The following is a 20,241-nucleotide window of genomic DNA, read 5'->3' on the forward strand; positions in this document are numbered from 1 at the left end:
TCCAGACTGCTTGGAACGGCAGATGGGAAATTCAACGAATATGAAGCAAAAGAAGCGCTTGCCGGCGTACCCAACCAACGGCTTTACAACGTGTGCGAACCCTCTAAAGACAAAAAGAAAAAAAAGTAACTTTCCTCTAGGCAGAATATTAAACGCTCGTATACGGAAGGAAGCGATTGACTACCCTTAAAATACGCTCAAAAAGAAGAACAAGCAAGCAACACGAAGTTCCACGACACAAAAGAGCAGCATTAAGGGCCCTTTTCTGTGGTACGAGACAAGCTGTTACGTTTGAGCTCATTATCGACTGGAAGTGCCTAAAATGGCCCAGGAAAGGAAGTCCCCATCATAACACAACAACGGCTGCAGCTCGACCGAGGCAGGGGTGTTTGCCTTGGCCTAGTACCATCCCCCACCGAGATCGTGCACGGCGTGTAGCGACGGCTACTTTCTCGTTACATGCGGAGTCACTCATCTGTAAACAAGGACAGGATAAAACAAAAACAAAAAACAAACCAAAAAAACGATGCTGATTTCCCTTCTAACAAGCGCCGGAGCGTTGGCTAGGTGCCGGAAATGAGCACGCTGGCAAACGCTACGGCGGAAGCAAGTGGAGCGCTTCGTTTAGCCTAATTCGCGATCGGAAAACGATCGTTTCGGGCTCTCTCGCTGTAATATTCGGATGAAAGGATGGTATACTTTACCATAGATGATCGTTTTCGACGAGATCGGACTTTTGATCAGGACAACGCCGCCTCCTCTCGATCCGCGAACATGTTACGAAACAGACGGTACGGCGCTGCCATGGAAATGGGAGCTTTTGAAGTAAAGATGGCAAAAACTTACGAGGTTGTCGTAGATCGATCCAACTTGACCCGAATTGGTCCCGTTCGTTTTTAAAAAGGCACGATGTAAAGTCTTAAATGGGTAAAAGCGGTAAAAGTCACGCCCGAAAAATAGTGTCTACGGGGTAAAAAAATGAGAAAAACAGTAGACCGTGTTTCGCGGGGTCTTTCATAGATGGCGGCAGGCGTCCTGTCGGCTGCGGCTCTCGGATTTTCTCGCGCATCTCTCGCCGCGGCTTTCGCGTCGTCTGCAACCAACGTCTTTCTGCAACGCGAGCCCGGCGGTTCAATCTTCGTGTCTCCCTGAATTTTACTCTATTATTGAGAAATAAAATAATTCTTCGAAAAGGAAAAACGCTTTGCCAGTCATAAATGTCACGTTCTAACCAGTGGCACCGGCAACTCTATGAAGAATAATTATAACTACCGTACGGAAGAAAGAGTATAGACATAAAAAGAAGGTGCACACACACACACACACACACACACACACACACACACACGCACATACGTGTGTGTGTGTGTGTGTGTGTGCGTCTTTGTATATGCCTTTCATCTCTCCCCGTAGTCTGAGGTTTCAGTTGTGTTTGCGACGCACCAGTTCACCTGCGCAACCCTTGTGTAACATACCCCTCCGCTGAGCTAAACCACAAGGACACAACGATTATTTTAGGCGGGGGCGTCCGCCAGACATTACAAGGGTCCGTAAAAACATTCAGTTAATCGACTGTCATTAGCGTCAATACATAAATTATAAACTAACAAAAGGGTGTCTTTAAATTTCACCTTCTCAGAGTGTGCCTTAAATTCCTCGTGTTTCAAAATTATTGTATAATGCCATAATGAACTAAACATTGAATTTCAAAATAAAATGTATTTATTAAACCACTTCAGATTGTTTTAACTTTTAACAAAAATTAAACTTTAAACTTTAATTTTTGTACTTAAAACCCTAAGTTTCTGAGTTTCGTACAATTTATTTTTGAATCTATTTATTTATCGTTTCTCGAGACTGGGAAAGATCGTATATCTAAGCCCCCCCCCCCCCTCCCCCCCCCGCCCCCCCCCCCCGCCCCCCCCCCCCCCCCCGAAAAAAAAAATATATATATATAGAGAGAGAGAGAGAGAGAGTTTGTTGGGTTTACTAGATAATGCATAATTCGCTAAAGTTAACGCAGTCTTGGGTTCAACAAAAATACAAAACCAATACAAAAAAAAAAAGAAAAAAAAAGAGAAGAAAAATGCCCTAACAACGGCGTTCTATCGTTTCACTTCTCCGCAGTACTCGGGAGCATGGTAGGCAGAGCACGCTCTTCAGGCAGTCGACATTCATTTTCGCACTCTATTTTAGGGGCCTGTATTACGCAATGAATATGGGACACTCAGGCTCTGCCCAAATGGAGTTTACCTCAAATACCTAGTCTATAACAAAAGAAAAAAAGGTCGCCTGGTAAGGAAACGTGACTTTAAAAAATATCAAACTCAGTTGTTGTTTTCTTTTCCGGATTTTTTTTTTTTTTTTTTTTTATGCGTGCATTTTTTTTTTTTTTAGAACTCAAAAATAGTTGGCACCTTGTTACGTTTCTTTCTTCCTACTTGATATATTATTTATAAAATTAAAACACGGCGTTATAAAACAAACCTATTCCAAAAACAGTAACCGACACTTTATGCAATGCCCTGCATGGGCCTGAAATGCGGTTTAATAATCGCATAAATAATTTAGGCATTACATTGGCGTGACAATGCGCATATTTATGTAAAAGAAATCACTAAAAATAGCTTAAAAGAATACACATTAGGAATTGTTTCCACATCAAATGAACAAAGAATGAAAACACTAAAATAAGGTCCAACGTTTAATAGAACGTATAAATGTCATGCCAGTAGAGGAATGTAGCTTCGTATGTATAAGAAAGTAAATTGCAGCATCACCCTTGCATATTTTACACAATCATCTCAATTATTTCATTATACAAGGACAAAGGCCCTTCCGTCTATCTGTGTCATTCATCAACCTCAGAATCTTTCAAACTTAATCAAGACCAACCCCTCCCAACCTCCCATTGTAGGTTGCGTGACTATGTTTCCAATTTGAATTCGTCGCCTTCTGTAATTAACTGGCAACGTGACAAGCAAAACCAAGTGCTCCCGAAACTAAATTAGAAAAAAAAAATTACAAATGGTGTTTAGGCGCAAAGCTATCGATAACGTTTCAACGTGCACATAACGATTACAGAAATTATAAGTCAAAACACAGCCTCGATTGTTTTCTAAGCTTCGCATCTGAACTTATATTAAGTCGAAAAACGACAACAACCCTCTCTCTCTCTATCTTCTTCCTAAGAACACCCGACTAGCCACCAGCAACCAAACGGAAGCGTTTGGTTGCTGGTGGCTAGTCGGGTGTTCTTAGGCTGCACTGATGATGTCTCCCGCATAGGAGACGAAACGTCTACTTATAGATTGCTGGTATTGTTATACAAGTTGGACGTATTTACTTTTTAATAAGACACGCGTGCCAAAAAATTAATTTTACGCGAAAAAAAAAAAGGGGGGGGGGGGGGGGGGGGGCAATATTGACGGCGCTAAACGCGATGTAGTAGGTAGTCACTTCCTTTCCACTTGTTTTTTCTCTCGGCATTTCGGGCATGTGGAGGAGAGGTGGATCGGCTTCGCCTTCACTCTGAGGTGGAAAGAGCGAATGACCACCTCGTTGAGGTCGAAAGAGCGAATGACCATTCCGCGACGTCATGAAATTTGCGCGCAGAATTTCAAATAAATCTAGCGCTATCAATATTGTACATGATACGCTTTGCGCGCTTCTTTTTATTAGCCTAGAAAAAAAGGCCGCCAAATATAGAAAAAAGGCCACGTGACAACGCGTTCCTTCAGATAAGGTCATGGCCTCCGAGATCCCGAAGATAAGGTGGACTTCGTTCTTTCAAAACACGTCTCAAAGAACTGCAAGCGCGACGCGCGGGCGCGTTATCACGTGTTATATATATATATATATATATATATATATATATATATATATATATATATATATATATATATATATATATATATATATATATATATATATATATTTATTTATTTATTTATTTATTTATTTATTGCGTTTTTAGGGCTAATAAAAAGAAGCGCGCAGTACAACTTTGCTATTCACAATTCGGCTCTTAACGAATAATTAAAAAGACAGCTAACCAACAAATTCACTAAGCGCACTGAAAAAAAAAACTGTGCACTTTCCTAACACGCTTTTACATAGCATGCAGTTGGTTTCACTCTCGCAGAGCGTTCCGTTTATTTGTAAAGTTTGGTGAAAGTTTTCTGGGATACCAGAAAGAGAGAGAGAGAGAGAGAGAGACCGGCCTAGGAGAGAACAAGCACTTTTAAACAAAAAGGTTCCGAAACGTTTTGGCCTTCTTCCTCGATCGCCACACGACACCTTTTCAAAACACAATTTAGCTTAAAGTTTTTTTTTTTTTTTTTTTTTTGTACTCATTGATTTACAACGACGCGAACGAATATAGCGTCGCGGGATTATGACTATACCCAGTAGAGCAAGTACCTTTGACGACATTTCACCTGATAGTTCGTTTTAAAGCTCCGAGTCCGACCCCCTAAAAGTTGTAGAGCTTTAACTGATTATTAAATTGATTAGGCTCACTACGTATACCTAGTCGGTTCGCCTAACACACTGTAATTTTTACAACGACATAAATAGGAACCAGAAGTACTATTTTTCTTATAATTTCGGCGCGCCTGGTTACCCAAATGATGCTGAGGTAAAGTCGAAATCGGGGCTGCTGTGACGTTTATTTTTTTAGAAGAAAAAGGAAAGAGGGAGAGAGAGAGAGAGAGAAAATTAACATTTTTATTGTAAGAAATAAGGACGACGGGTATTCCCGCGGATATAAACGCACCTTAGCAACCTTAAAATTAATTTACTGTCTCGTGTGTTTGTCTTGCGAAAAATCTAGTAAAACCGTAAAAAAAAAACACAAAAAGAACATAGTTTTTGTTTTATTATGATTAACGTTGAAACTTAAATAAACCATACTTCTACCACGTAATTCCGTTTTGCGGGAAATTTCATCTCATCGGATCATGAAACCGATTCGCTCCATATTGAACCGACGATAGAACAAAACGTATTTACATATCCTTTCACAAATACGGCGACCTCGTTTGATGACATCCCAAGGGTGGCAAAAAAATTCACCTTTAAACACTTAAGACTGAACACGTGTAGGAATGCGAAAGCGTAATAATCCCGCGGGTGAAATATTATTGAGTATTGTTTCTAGACGTATTAAAAAGTTGTTTCTGCCGATATCGTCGATGTCGAGGTCGTAGATGTAGACGCGGTCGCCTCACAGTCCATCGCACGAAGCACACAACGAGCACAGAGGAAGTCCGAAGTGCAACTGACGCGCCGGAGGCAGCGCGCCACGCCTTCCTTTTGCACACGGCGCCCCGGAAGTGACATTAAGCATCCCCAGTGCGCAGGCGCGGCGCCCCCGCCGGCTCCACGGCTTCCGTGACGAAGCATCTGCGTTGCTGCGCTTTCCTTTGTGTTTTATTTATGAGGCCCGTCCGCTTAACCTTGAGCGGCGCGTGCTTGATGGCGTATTTTTATGGCCATCTTTCGGGCACAACGGCGACGGCTCCTTTTCCCATAATGGGGCATATAAGCATTTCGCCTTAATACAACGGTGCATTCTAAATACAGTACGAAATATCACACAAAACGAACGATTCAACAAAATTTACGCCCTAAACTAACGACTAAAAATAAAACTTGTCCTTTTTTTTTCATCTGCAGCGTTTTTGATGGAAAGACAAAGTCGCAGCCACTATGAACAAACGTCGTGATGTTTACGGGCAACGAGGCATACTACGGGTGTAGTTGTGTGTGTGTGTGCGTGCGGCAATGTAGCAGCGTCACGCAAGGCCGCCCCATCGATTCCGGAGTAATCGACGGCGGAAAGAAAGATGCCCGCCACACACGCAGGCAAGCGTACTGGGCACGGCACTGCACGTACGTGGACTGACTTAATCCAGTTACCCTCCCTGTCGCACTTTTACATGTTCATCCTCGGGCTAGACATCTCCTCTTCTGCGCGCAACCTTTTTTTTTCTTTTTTTCTCGACGCAGAACGTGAACGAACGAAGTGTGTCCACACGCCCCTCCTAACTCGGTTACTTCTTCAGTCAGAATTCCTTAACAAACTCGAAACTTACCTTTCTAAAGTTATTTAACTTTAAAATTATGTCGTTCATCGGGGGAAAAATAAATAAATAAATAAATAAACAGCGCAGGTACGTACCCGGTGCAAAGATGTCAGAAAAATCGAAACTTGTTCTTAACAAAACGGGAGAAAGAGCTTTAAAAACGCGCAAGTTCAACTTTGCCTCTCAAACTTTTTCTTTTTTTTCCTCCAGGACCTTTGGAATGATTAGTGAGAGTGCGCTAGCGATTTTTTTTTTCATTCTGTTTTGCATTATTTGCAGGCTTTTAAAATCATTATCAACCACGCGTTATTTTTTTTCCTTTCTGTTTATTGTATTAAAAAAATGCGTATATTGTAAACAATAAACTTCATAACTCCTGCCTACAGAACAAACACCATATTGGAACGTTTAATTGCTATAGCCTTTTCGCCAATCTACGTGTGTGAAGGGCATTTTAGGAGCGTCTTTGTTACAAGCAGGAGAATTAATCTACGATGCTTGGCTGAAGAGCCGAACTTAGAACACCGTTACTGTACGAAGTGCTCCTCCGATTTTAGAAGTCGTCGGTAGCTTGAGCGAGGCGCTTTTTGCGCAGTCAAATGTAAGAGGCCAGTTTGTCACATATCCAAAAAGGTTCTCGAAAGTGCTTCGAGTGCTTGAAATACCGCGGCAGAGAGCCAAGCTCCAAGAGTTGCGATGCATCATCCATTTCCGGTTTCACGGTGTCCCTACCCGGATTTTTCGATAAAGAAGAACGAAAATTCGCGAAAGCTATTATAAATAAACGAAAAACAAATGTCAACAAAGGAAAGAAAAAAACATACAAAATGTGCCCCACATTTCCTCGCTTGTTCCATCCCCCGCTCGAGCAGACGACGCGTTGAGTGAGGGGAGCAGACAACATAAGTGCGCCTGCGCAGAAGACGCTGCTTTTATGTCGTCTGCATGTGCTGCGTTTTGCTTTCCCACGCGCCGCATTTTCTCCTCGTCAGTGAACTTCCCGTTTTTGTTTACAAAAAAAAAAACAAGACCTGCGACCTACCCGTTCTTGGCCGCCTTCGCAAATTTTCGCCATCATCACTCCTAATTCCCAGAAAACCAGAAAAAACGCGCTCCTTTGTTTTGGAGAAAGTAATACCGGGCCTTTGCTTTTCCGTTTGGGTAGCCGTAAAGAGACAAATTGCTTCTTCCCGCTACCATACCTCTACACAGCGGACTGTGTGAGAGCTGTTTGAGTTCGTGGTTTCTTGCTCGGGTTAATGGAACGAGCGCCACTACAATGTCCCGACCCGGCGGGAGAAACCTGCATGACGTACAGCTAGAGTGCGAGCCACCAGACCGATCAAACGACGCGTTCGATTCTACGTGCGTAGTGCACTATATTGAGCGCCGGCTACTGAGAGGGGTGCGCCTTTACATGACGTATCGCTTGTGGTCGAGGTTATTGGCACGCGCCATGGCTGATGGTTAGGACAATGGGCCGCTGGGAGCTGTCGGGATATATATATATTTTGTTACGTTTTTGTTTAAGCGGCACTCGGCATTCAGAATAGAAGTAAATGAGAAATATAGAAACGCCGGTGATCATTTCAACAAATGGACCGTGTGGAGTAAAGATAAATAATATAGCAAAAAAAAAAAAAAAAAAAAGATCATGGATTCTAAAAAGTGCCAATTTGCTTATCTATTTCGTTATATTCTTTCGTAAATTTGTGGTAAGTATGCAAAAAAGCGAAAAAATATACAGTTTGAAATATGAAGAAAAACAAACGTAGGTACGCATGACGATGTTATATGGTAACTAGAAAACGTTTTGCGCTACGGAACACGAGAGAAAACAGGCAAGACGAGAGTTCATTGTCTAAACACAGGTAGTAAGGAAGAAACAAAAAAAAAACAAGCAAATGTTAGCAATGCAGGTATAAACAAAACTCGTGTTTACAAATACGCGTACACACACGACGACTTCGACGACAGTACGCCGCCCCCGCAAATCGCGGCACTCCCAGCGTAGCCTACGTTTCAAATCGCGCCCGTTCTTCGCCAATCCAAGATAACGGAACCAGGACAGGCCAAACCGCCTCTCAGAACCCAACGGGCGCAGGCACTTCCCACGCTTGCCCGAGAACCACCACCGCCCATGCAAGGCCGTACCCTCGGCGGCGGCCCTCCTAGCGAAGGCTTCGCCGTTAGGCCTAGGAGGCGTGCAGCGAAGACCGCGTCAAGGGGGGGAGCGATCGCGCACGCTCTACGTACCTTGCTTTCTGCCGGGACGGGGCAGGTGCGGCAGAGATTCCAGAAGGTGTTAATCATTAGCCTGCCGTGTGCAACTTCGGCCGTACGCCAACACTAGCAGAGATGGAAACAGTCACCGCGACGGTGTATCGGAACGAAACAAACAAAAATCTCGGCGAAGATGGGCTGTTTCGAGAGGCTCGCAGCTCTCCAAGCCACGGGGACTTGTCAGTTCCTCTTCCCCGCGGAACCCCAGGGAGCGGACATTTCTTTTTCTTTCTTTTTTTTTCCTCTCGACTAGGGCGCCATCTGTCGCCCAAGCGGACAACTAGCACGAGGGCAGTATGACGGACTGCGGGGTCGATTGCCGCATGATAATCGACTAGTATAAGTATATTGTCTACACACACCGATAAAATGAGAACGACAGGGCGTCTCTTTCGGAAGCTTGAACTCGTTAACACGCGTCGTTGCCTTTTGGAGTGCTCTGGCTGCGCGGACACGCACCCAAAACGCCCTAGCGCCATCGCAAAAAAAAAAAAAAAAAAAAAAAAGACGTAGTTATTTTTTTAAAGTTTAATGGTGGATAGACTGAATGACATAGATTGAGCGATGGTTGTACTTCGTAACTTCACCTCTTCGTCGCACAAAAAAAAAAAAAAGTGGTTTATATTCTTAATTGGGGACACACCTACCTGGAGTCAGAAGTGGCTAACAAAACGACCATTTTTTTTCCTTCGTTTGAATGGCAAACACTATAAATATTATGATTGAACGAAACAAAATATATACAAAAAAAGAAATGCGTACAAAAAATTATCGTGGGTAGGCGGTTCTATTGGGACGACGTATTGGGAATAAAAAGGAGTCGATGAGGGCATTGGTGCGAAAGAGATCACAAAGCTTCGATCTGCTGCTTCTGCTAGTGTAGTTTTCATTTACTCCCACCTATATAAGAGTGATAACTAGACGAGACTCGACATAAAAATAGACCCACATAAGGGTCCATATAAATCTTGCAATATACCTAAGTATCTTTGATACATCTCTAATAGAGGAAAAAAAAAAGATGCCGCCAGGATAATGCAGCGTCCAGCTCAGGAAGGGTGCTTTCCCCTTAGCACGCGGGCGCGCTGCGGCGAAGCAAGGCACGCAAAATCGGGATGCCTATTTCCACCGTTGTCGCTTTACTGCAGTACACCAGTGCACGCTGAGAAGCGCACTCAACGGAACTAACCTGCAAGAACAGAACACGAACACGGGACTGCGAAACCTTCGCAAGTACTGTCAGTGTTTGATTGAGAGATCAAATCGAGTAGCACGTTATTTGAGGCCATATAGGAAAATTCTGAGAACTCGCAAAAGCCTGTCGCAACGATCCGGCCGGGTGGCGAGGCCCGGACTATCATATTTGCAGTGGCATTAATGCGAACAAGTTTTGGCGCGATGTTGGTGCAAATTAGGGTAAGCACTTTGGCGCAAATGGCGCGACAATTACATCACTGAACTTTCCGTGCGCCTCAGAGGGGTGACAAGACGAGGTTAGCATAGTTTTGTCAACCTACAAGATAAAAACAACCAAACATCGCACGGGGACATAAACATTGATTCTGGGCGCCCTCGTTTGGTGAAGTAGTAGTGTTCCGATCCCGTGATCTCTACCCAAAGCTCTCCAGTACGCGCCGGCAGCTTTCCACAAACTTCTTAACACTTTTTAAAGCACTGTGACACGCAGGCCCTTGCAGCAGTAGTTTCACACCTCTTAGAGAGAAAAAAAAAAAAAAAAATGCGAACTATTCAACTGACATGGGAATTTAAACAGGCAATTTGCCTGCTAAATTTAGCGGGAAATGCCAGGAAGGACGGAAGGACATACAAAATTTAGAGGTTCCGTTAAAAAGAATTGAACACTTACGCTGAACCGAAATCTGGATTCCACAAAACACGGCGGCAAAAGCGTACAACGGGATGCTACAAGCACCATAACATCACTCATACAGCGATATCTCGAACGGATGAACCTATTTTTCAAAAAAGCAGGCGCATTTGACCGATATGTTTACGTCTTGTTTCTCCGAGGAGAGGGGACGGCCTCGCGTGTTCTCCGCCTCGCCGCCTTGAAAAGGCAAAGCGAAGAGAGGAGGAAACGAGATATCTGGACGTCACGCGCCTCGTCGTCCTCGTTCAATCTCGACCTTTTTTTCCAAAAATACAACCGTCCATTCGAGATATCGCCTTGCGAGTAGTGTTATAGGGATTGTAGCGTCCCGCCTACATCTCTTGCATTGTTTTTTTTTTTTTTTTTAATCCAAATTTGGGTTTATCATCCCTTTAAAACCAATTATTGGCTGTGAAATTGCAAGTTTTTACTCGAAGCAGCACGTCCCAACCATGGCAAGTGTATCCCATGTGCCAGTCCTTCCAAGAGCAACTCGCAGAGACAAGATCAAAAGGCAAGCATTGAAACAAACTCGCAAAAAATCAGAATAAAGAAGCGGGTATGTTTTATTGGTCACCAGTCTGTCCCAAGTGTGATTTGCATGCTCCAGTGAAAAATTGTGTATCTACAGGTGCGTCCATATATGATACAGGAAGAAGACCATCTCCGGCAGGACATTCCAGGCTGATTATAATTTAAAACAATGCGGATGCGATTTTCACCCTCAGAGAAAAGTGGCCGGCATTGCTAATGGGACCACACATGAAAGTGTCTTACACATATTCTACAGCTATGTACAGCAGCGCAGGCCGGCACAGCTCGCAAGCGTCGGCCAAAGTGCAATGCCGGGTTGGCGAAAACGGGATGTTCAGAACGGTTCCCGAGCTGTCCAATGTTCCGACTGTGGCCCAACTACGCACAATATGCGAGACCCGAGCGCGATACAAAACAAACTACATAGTTACAACTATACGTGGGAGCTGTGCAGCATGGGTAGGCCCGACATACATCCGACTGACTTCACGGCTTAGCCGTGGACGCCTCTTACATTTCCAAGTTTGCCGAAAGGCAATGGATAAGATGTGGTCAATGTCTAGATGACGCTCACATGCTTTCCAGAATACTACAGTGGAACCTCGATTGTTTGTCCACAGTTTATGCAACATCCCACATTTTACGATGAATTTACAGGCTAACTCCCCGTAGAAATAATATATTAAAAGTTTGGTTCACATGACGCGAGATTCCACGCGTCCTACGACGTTCCGGTGGGAAACGCGTAACGAATTTGCCGGCTGCATGAGGAGGGGGGTGGCGGCAAGGCAATGAGGAAGAGTTCCGAGTGCTTGCGCGCCATTTCAGAAGGTCTCAAAAACACACCGCCGGCAACCCAAGACGGCTGCAGCGCCAGGAGGGAGCAAAAGACAGCGCTTTCCCTTCTCCTCCCCGGGTTGGGAAATGCCTCGGCATTTTAGCGTTAGCGTTGCGTCTTTGGTCCGCTCATCCAATCGTTCTCGCGTCTACCCTCGCTCTCCCTCCGCGCGTCACTTTCTCCAACTCATTGCTTCTCCCAGAATTAAGCACGCTTCCGCTGGTTCCCGCCATTCCCGTATTCGGAAAGCGTAAAAACGACAAGGATCCCATCGTCGCAATCGTGCACGCCGGCAAAAGGAAGTCCAGCAGGCGATTACTGATTTCTTCTGAGGCGAGAATAAAGTTACTCGTGCCTTTACTGCACAATTCTACGGTTTCGTTTCAATTTGTTCCGACGGCTTTTGCTTCGTTGAAGTACAGCAGGTTATTCACTTGACATCATTTAAAACCTCCATTCATCTCTTTTGCGCAAAGCCAATCACTGTATCCGTAATTATCATTTTCTTGGATGATACGACTTGCGGATTATGCAACTGTTTAGCGTGGTGCCTCAAAAGTTGTATAATGGAGGTTCCACTGTATCTAGGACAACTGCATGACACCACACCCCACCTGTACTGCAGAGTTCCCACGTTTGTAAGTATGAAGTTCATCTACGTTCAGTGTCCCAACGTTTTGCCGTGACACTGGTAGGACTACAGAGATGGTTCGTGGGGATGTTGTCTTTGGTTGGCAAGGGAAAATTGCCACATGATTCGAGAGCACCCTGCAACAGTGCTGGACTCGTCTTGGCTCGCCGTCGTACCAACTGCTCCCGCACTGTTACGAGTCCCCATCCGGAAAATAAAACGCTGCCTCCCGAGGTGATAAAAATGAAACACAATGATGTGCGTTCCACACGACCGTCCTGAAGATTGGTCAAACCGCCAGGACGGCTCGAGTTTTCCCCGTCACCCGTCCGCGCGAAATGTCGAAATCCAAAACTACCCACAGGACGCAAGGATAGAACACAAAGCCATTTACGTATCGCAGTGTCAGTCCTTATAAACACACAACTAAGGAAAGCAGCCAATAGGAGGCCGACATGCGAATCCAGCTGCGCACAGGTTCAGATGGCGGCAGAGATGCGGCGCATAACCGGTTCCCAGTGTGCGTAGCGGGGACGTTAGAAAGCTCTACGTAAGAGGCCAAAAAATGCCTCTATTTAGTCGAGGTATCTGTACAACGAGCTCTCAGTCTCGTGCGAAAACGTCATCATATAAATAAGTGGCGAACAATTCGTGACACAGCTCGGCTTCGGTCACCTCTCAATTTTGCTGACCTTAAAAAAAACAGTGACCTGTAACTGACCTCTCTTTTTACAAGCAGCGAATGACGTTGTCTTCACTGAACAGGAATATGTACAATAAACCTTCGAGCGAGTGAAAGTTTGTAGACACTTCTTGATGCGTAAGTACACATGGAAACCGAAGATGATGAACGTACGCAAGCCAATTGTCACACCGGTCGATCTGTACATGCCCGGTCGTCCGACATATCGAACCAAAACCACGCGGAATTCGACGAAAGTGCCGGGACAGAAAACAACCGGGCGGAAATTCGGGAAGCTGGTCCTCGTTCCATTTTGCCTCGCAACAGTTCCCCTTATCAAAATATACATCTCACACCTACGATGGTTGCCTTCTCCCACGCCGAAGTTGCCCGGAGAGGCTCAGAGGCTCGACGGCAAATCAACCAACGCAAAAACTCGATCGGTACGATGCAACGATCAAATCCATCACAAAACCTCGAGACGATCGTCGCGCGCCCGACACACTTTACGACGCGAGCTTTAAATAACTTAAAAAATGAAACAAAATGCACGACTCGTGACCAGTTGTTCACCGCACACACACACACACACACAAGTTTTTGCCGAACACACAACCACCCCCGTAACCTCGCCCGAATCCCCCCTTTTGACGGTCCGGGCCACGGGGCGCGGAAGTTCCAGAGATCGCGCGTCGCCGGCGGGGAGAGTCGGGTGTCCCGCACGAAACAAAACGGAGCCGTCCCGTCGGACGGCGCGAAGCAGACAACGCCGCCGGTGCGGGTTGTTCAGAAAATTCTTCCCGCAGTTGCACGCGAGCGCCGCCAGGCCGCCGCCTCACCGCAGGTCCAGAGTCCTGACCGCCGGGCTCTCCTCGGCCAGCAGAGGGGTGCAGCACTCGTAGGAGGCGCGCGGTGGGGGCGTCCGCGCCCCGTCATCTTCATCGCGCAGTGGCTCCTCGTCCATCAGGGGAGTGCCGGGGTCGTCATACTCGTCCAACGTCCGCTCGGGCTCCGCCACCCTCGGTGGCGCCGGCTGCGCTGGGATCTGCTGGCAGTAACCCGTTGCGGGCACCCCGAGCCGCGGCACGCCAAAGCCCGGTGCGAGCGCGGCGAACGTAACCGGCGTGCCGCTGGTCATCGCCGTGTAGTTGAGGGCCTGCTCGAAGCGCGGCGGCGGCGGCGGCGGTTGCTGCTGCATCATGTCGCGCATGGACGGCAGGAAGCTACCTGACACCACCATCTCGGGGTATACGTGCTGCGGTGGCAGGTGGCTCCCGTGCATCATGTGGCCGACGTTCATCATGTGGCTCGCGTGCATCAGGTGGCTCGGATGGATGGGGTGGCTCAGGTGAACGTGGTGCGTCAGGTGGCTCGGGTGCATCTGGTGACCGGGATGGATCGGGTGGCTGTGGTAGGTCGGGTGGCCGGGACGCGGCGCATAGGCTGGCTGCTGCTGCGGCGGCGCGGGGTCGCGTGGCGGGCTCGCCACGCTCGCGGGCGGTTTTGGCGGAGGGGGCGACGCGACGTGGAACATGGGGGAGACGGGGACCAGCACGGGGTGCGGCGACGTGGAAAGCGACGCCGTCTTGAACGTCTCTTCGAAGATGGAAGTCGTGGGGATTACGGGAACCATGGGACTCGCCGGAACGGCGTGCGAGGCGAAGACGGAAGGTGCATGTTTCTTTGACTTGGTGCCTTCTGCCGCGGCTCCCGGGATCCGATTGTTTTCTCGGCCGGTCGATTGCCCCGCTTTCGTTCGGGCGTCCGGAATGGCTGAAAGGGCGTGCGTCTTGCTCGCGTGAGAGGACTTCTCAGGCTTAGCGGCCTCCTTTCGCGTGACGACCGTGTGAAGAGGTCTGAGCTCGGAGGCTGGCTTAGTTTCGACTACCTTTGATACTAGTGCCTTGACCTCTGGACCTTTCATGGCTACCCCTCTCGATCCCAGACCTTTAGTCTCAAAATGTTTCAGTTCAGTACGCTTCTTTCCCTCCGGGACTTTTGTTTGCGGACCTTTGAGTTCTTTACTGATTCTTTCCAAGCCTTTAGTCTCCGGATACCTTGGCTCTTGACTTTTTGTCTCGAGACATTTTCTCTCGAGGGTTTTTCTCTCCTGATTCTTGGTCTCTGCAGCTTTTGCCACCAGAACCTTTTCAGAGTTTTTCGTGTCGGGGGCCTTACCATCCAGGGTGTTTGTTACCAATGATTTTGTCTGTAAAATTCTGGTTTCTTGGCCCCTGGTGTCCTTTGTCCCAGAATCTTTTACTGATGAGGCTTTTGTCTTTGGAGATTTTGCCTTTCTTTTTTCTGGAGGTTTTGTCTGTAACGATATGGTCTCTGGATGCCTTGTCTCTGAAGGCCTTGTCTCTGGAGGCTTTGTGTCTAGAGGCTTTGTCTCTTGAGGCTTTGTCTCTGGAGGCTTTGTTTCTGGAAGCTTTGTTTCTGGAAGCTTTGTCTCTGGAAGCTTTGTTTCTGGAGGCTTTGTCTGTAGAGGCTCACCCTCTGGAGGCTTAGTATCTACAGGTTTTGCCCCTTGAGGCTTTATTTCTGGAGGGGCAATTTCTGTAAGCTTGGTTTCTGGAGGATTAATTTCTAGAGCATTTGTCTCTGGAAGTTTACTTTCAGACATCTTCAACTCTAGAACTGTCTCTGGAGATTTTGTATCCTGAGCATGCATCTCCAGAGGTTTTGTCTCAGGAACCTTAGTCTCCAAAGCTTTTGCCTCTAGAATGTTTGCCTCTAAAGCATTTGCCTCTGCAACTTTCCCCTCTGAAGCTTCTGCCACCGAAGCTTTTGCCTCCAAAGCTTTCGGTACCGAAACTGTCGCCTCCAAAACCTTTGTCTCCAAAGTGTTCGTCTCGGTGGCCTCTATCTCATAGGCTTCTGTTTCCAGAGCTTTCATTTCCAGGGCTTTTGTCTCTGGAGCTTTTGCCTCCAAAGCTTTGGTCACCGAAGCCTTCGTCTCTGGAGGTTTGGTGTCTGGAGGTTTGGTCTCTGAAGGTTTGATCTCTGGAGCCTTCATCTCTGGAGCCTTCATCTCTGCAGCCTTCATCTCTGGAGCCTTCATCTCTGCAGCCTTCATCTCTGGAGCCTTTATCTCTGGAGCCTTCATCTCTGCAGCCTTCATCTCTGGAGCCTTCATCTCTGCAGCCTTCATCTCTGGAGCCTTCATCTCTGGAGCCTTCATCCCTGGAGCCCTCATCTCTGGAGTCTTCATCTCTGGAGTCTTCATCTCTGGAGTCTTCTTCTCTGAAAACTCTGTCCTCAGAGTTTTTGTCTCTGGACTTTTCGTTTCTATAGTTTTCACCTCTGCAGTTTTCATCTCTGCAATTTTAATTTCTGCAGTTTTCATTTCTGAAGCCTTCATTTCTGAAGCCTTCATCTCTGGAGCCTTCATCTCTGGAGCCTTTATCTCTGGAGCCTTCATCTCTGGAGCTTTTATCTCTGGAGCCTTTATCTCTGGAGTCCTTATCTCTGGAGCTTTTGTTTCTGAAGCTATTGTCTGTGAAACTTTTGTCTCCAGAGATTTTGAACATGTAGCTTTTGTCTCCAATGCATCATAATTCAGCGCTTTCACCTCTGCACCTTTTTTCTCGACTGGCTTTGTGTTGAGACTCCTAGACCCCAAGCCCAAGTCCCTGCCCCTGCCGTCCTGACCCTTAGGATTGGATTCCCTGCTCTTCTCCTTCCTGTCCTTGCCACGAATGTGCTTCTCCGAACCGCGATGCTTCTTCGTCGGGGAGCCGTCCTCCGGTCTTCTCTCCCTGCTCTCCGCCGCTCCCTTGGGCGACTCCAGCTTGACCCTCTTGGCTGGCTGCTCCTTCAGGCCCTTGGGGTCGGCGTCCCTCTTTCGTCCTTTGCCGTCCTCGACCTTGGCCTCGACCTTGACCTCGACCTTGGTCTCTGCCTTGGCCTCGCCGGGCACCTTCTTGGCATCGGCGAGGTTGGGGCTGTCCTTGGGATAGTACTGGCGCAGCCGCACGTGCCAGGCCACGCTCGCCACCGCCGTGACTGTGCGGAACTGGTGGATGATGTTGCGTGGCAGGAAGTAGATGTCGTTGTCGCACAGCGAGATGCGGGCGTAGCGGACCCCCTCGCGCCGCAGCTGGTTCAGCTTGGCGTCCTCCACCCACTGCACACACTGCACAGACAGGCATGAAAGAAACGCTGTCAACGTCAGAGTGTCTTACTGGCCTTGTAGGGAAACCAAATGCTGACACTTGACTCTTTCCGTACCGTGCCCTATGGCCGTCCGTCACCCGTGATTGTGATCAATGGATTCCACGCACGGTCCCAATTCGAATTTGGCGTGCAGGAACATGTTGCGCCATCTCGTGAATAGCCAAAGAACTGCACCTTCGGTTTCAATTTCATTTTGTGCTTTCTCCCAAGCTGGTGAGCTATGAGAAATAAATCTCTGTGCAACGATAGCACTTGTCAACATTGGCTACTTCTACCACTGACATTGGGTACCTCTACAAAGATAGCTATTGCACAATTTAACTGCTTCTACTGCTGGTGTTTTGGATGACTGTCAGCAGTGAGGACTTTGTATGATGTTGGATTGTTTGATTTCAGCTCCTACAGTGACATTTCCTCTCTGAGGTGCAGAATATTGACAGGTGCTCGGTGGAAAGTGTTGTTCAAGCTTTCTAGGCTGTAATTAGCTAGGGCACATAATTCATGTGTGCTGCGAGCCGTAAAAACACCAGCAGAGAAGAAAAAGCAGTGCTATAAAAACCAAGAAATTGTGCAAAAAACAAAACAAAAAAAAAAGTGTTCTGGAGAACATGCACCTCTGCATGTAACAGTCTCTCTGAATGGCAAGATGCCACGAGAGCACACTTTCCGACGAACCATAAAAAGACGGCATCAGCTAGAGCTCTCTAACTTACAGGAGCGATAGTGGCGTGTAGAGGGCACACTGCATATTTAGGATTTTTAAAAATCGTATTATGATTTAACATACAGCTGCAAAAGTTTACTTTTCTTTCTTATTTTTCTACAAATTTTAAGTTCAGCATTTCAAATAGACACTTTTTTTTTTAGACATTAGTATAGACTTTTTCTGTTCTCCTAAAAAGCAGTTTATTGACTACATTTTGATGTATTACCATAAAACACCGTCGCCCCTCACGTCGCTTGCCAAGGTCCGCTACAGGTTGTTTTCTTCCTCACCTTTTTTGATAGTTTTAGATTGAGTAACGCTGCTAAAAGAGAGGAGCTGAAAAGTGATGCTTTGTCTCCACGCGAAGAAGGGTTTCGCATGCAGAGAAAGTTAAACAACACTTCCTGTTTGAAATCACCCAAAAAGGCAAGGAGTTCACCATTTCACTGAGTATGCAACGCCATAGATTTGGGCGAGCGTTTCAAATCAAGCCTTCTGAAAACTTTTTTTTTTTTTTCTCCGCAAATACGCAAATTTTATGCTCGATATTTTTAGGGCGATCCCCAGGAATCATTTTAGGTTGTTCACAATAATAAAAATATATTGATATTCGGTTTGTCAGCTGCACTTTAACCAGTTCGTTGTTGACTTCTGTGTTCCATTGTTGTTTTTTTTTTTCTTTTTTTCTGCAAGTTAAGATTTTTTTTTACAGCTTATGTGCTTCTTTGTTTTTTAATTTTAATCAAGTTACTCAGTTTTTTGTGAGCGATTGACTGCCTCCTTGTATTTTCTTACGTCTGTTAACAATGTTCATGTTACGTACCATTGCAGTGACCGAAAGGGTGGCATGGCCTTGTCGGGCGTTAAATCTGCCTTTAGCCATGTCACCCGAGACAATGCTTGTAAACAGAATTGTCTTAAATAAATGAAAACAAACAACATAAAAGGTTTTAAAAAAAGTGCCTAGGCTCCTGTGAAAGGAGAAATCGTCTGAACAAACACTGGCCTTGAGACTACTCAATACCACGTCACGTGACACGGTGACGTCGCAGGACCTAGTCCCGTGATAAGGTCACGTCACTATGCCACGCAGCTAAGTAACCAGGTCACGTGAGGTCACTGCATCGTACGACACCGTGATGTTAGACGCACACGTGGTCTCCGAGGTACACCCCGTCTGCAACGTTCGATCTCTTTTCAGAATCACAGCCCCCCACCCCTGAGTCAAAAACAGATTCTCCGTTAAAAGTCAACAGATGTGCATCCACCTCAAAACTGCCACTATTTCCCGCAAACCTTTTTAATTTAGGCCAGTGGTTCTCAGACTAGGTTCTTGGGAACCAGAAGTTCCACAAACAGTCTCCAGAAATTCCTTGAGCATCTAGAATTCTCTTTATACCCAAGCAAAATGCCTCCCCCGTTTGAGAGCAACTTGAAGATGCACTTCACCACAAGCCAAAGACCCATCTTTAGATTGTTTTACTGCAACAGTGTCAAAAAGAACAATGAATTCCTCTGGATAAAACAGCTTGAGACCTCATCGGTTCAGCTGATGAAGTTTCATTGGTTGGACAATGGTTCATCAAATGAAGTTCATTGCACTTCTTCAGCTAAACTTCATCGCACTTCAACGATTCATAGGTTCAACTCGTTGCACCTCATTAGCTAACCTCATTGGTTCGTCGACTGACGTTCACTGTACTTCATAGCTAAACTTCACTGGTTCATCGACTGAACTTCATCACGCTTCATCGGTTTACAGGCTGAATTTGATCGGTTCATCAGCTGAACTTCACTGGTTCATCGACTGAACTTCATCACGCTTCATCGGTTTATAGGCTGAATTTGATTGGTTCATCAGCCAAACTTTATTGTGCTTCATCAGTTGAGCCAGTAGCTCTCTCGGGTCCTTGCATTCCCAGACGGCTAAGATATGTTTCGAATGCCTGTTGTGGGAGTTCAGCTCACCTGGGAGACGGGTGGCTCGTGCAGGTCCAGCTGTAACTTCTCCGCCAGCTGGTTGAAGTCCCCGGCGTGGAAGGCCACCACGTCCTTGGTGATGCGGTTGCTCTCGCCACTGAAACGCGAAGGCACCCAGCTCGTACACCTTTCAATACGGAAGAGCGATAAACATGCGCGTAACCTATTTCCCTGTTGATGTCGTCTCAAAGCCTTGTCTTCCAAAGTTAAGGGCAGACACTGTATTAAATGGGTCGCGGAACAATCCTCAGTCGAAGTGTTACGCACTTCACGCAAGCATGCTGGCCCTAGCGTGACCGCACTACGCTACTAACGCACACCATTTCCAACTCTGAAGCTTCTTTGTCACAGTGTAACTCAAAAGACAAGGCAGACTATATTTCCTTCGGTCTTTCCTTCGCAAAGCTCGCTGACACAGTCACAAGAAT

At 46.5% G+C, this 20,241-nt stretch overlaps 2 protein-coding genes across 15 annotated transcripts in view; both read right to left on the reverse strand.

The window, feature by feature from the left end:
• LOC8036081 (neurofilament heavy polypeptide) overlaps positions 1–8,589 on the reverse strand; it is a 67,584-nt gene extending 58,995 nt beyond the window's left edge. For 6 of the 13 annotated variants that reach the window (XM_040500269.1, XM_029986039.3, XM_040500266.1 and 3 more), the window contains exon 1: positions 8,346–8,554. In XM_040500269.1, the coding sequence (XP_040356203.1) occupies positions 8,346–8,402 (57 nt within the window). In that variant the 5' untranslated portion in view covers positions 8,403–8,554. The other 7 variants (XM_040500271.2, XM_040500267.1, XM_029986037.3 and 4 more) reach the window with 4 other exon arrangements.
• Positions 8,590–10,805: 2,216 nt separating this feature from the next.
• LOC8036079 overlaps positions 10,806–20,241 on the reverse strand; it is a 73,364-nt gene continuing 63,928 nt past the window's right edge. For both annotated transcript variants that reach the window (XM_040208381.3, XM_040208382.3), the window contains exons 7-8: positions 19,802–19,910; positions 10,806–17,086 (exon numbers count right to left, since the gene is read on the reverse strand). In XM_040208381.3, the coding sequence (XP_040064315.1) occupies positions 13,784–17,086; positions 19,802–19,910 (3,412 nt within the window). In that variant the 3' untranslated portion in view covers positions 10,806–13,783. The remainder of the gene's footprint in view (positions 17,087–19,801; positions 19,911–20,241) is intronic.

This window comes from Ixodes scapularis, unplaced genomic scaffold, assembly GCF_016920785.2.
Source record: "Ixodes scapularis isolate PalLabHiFi unplaced genomic scaffold, ASM1692078v2 PGA_scaffold2__306_contigs__length_199485367, whole genome shotgun sequence".
In the NCBI taxonomy this organism is placed as follows: Eukaryota; Metazoa; Arthropoda; class Arachnida; order Ixodida; family Ixodidae; genus Ixodes; species Ixodes scapularis.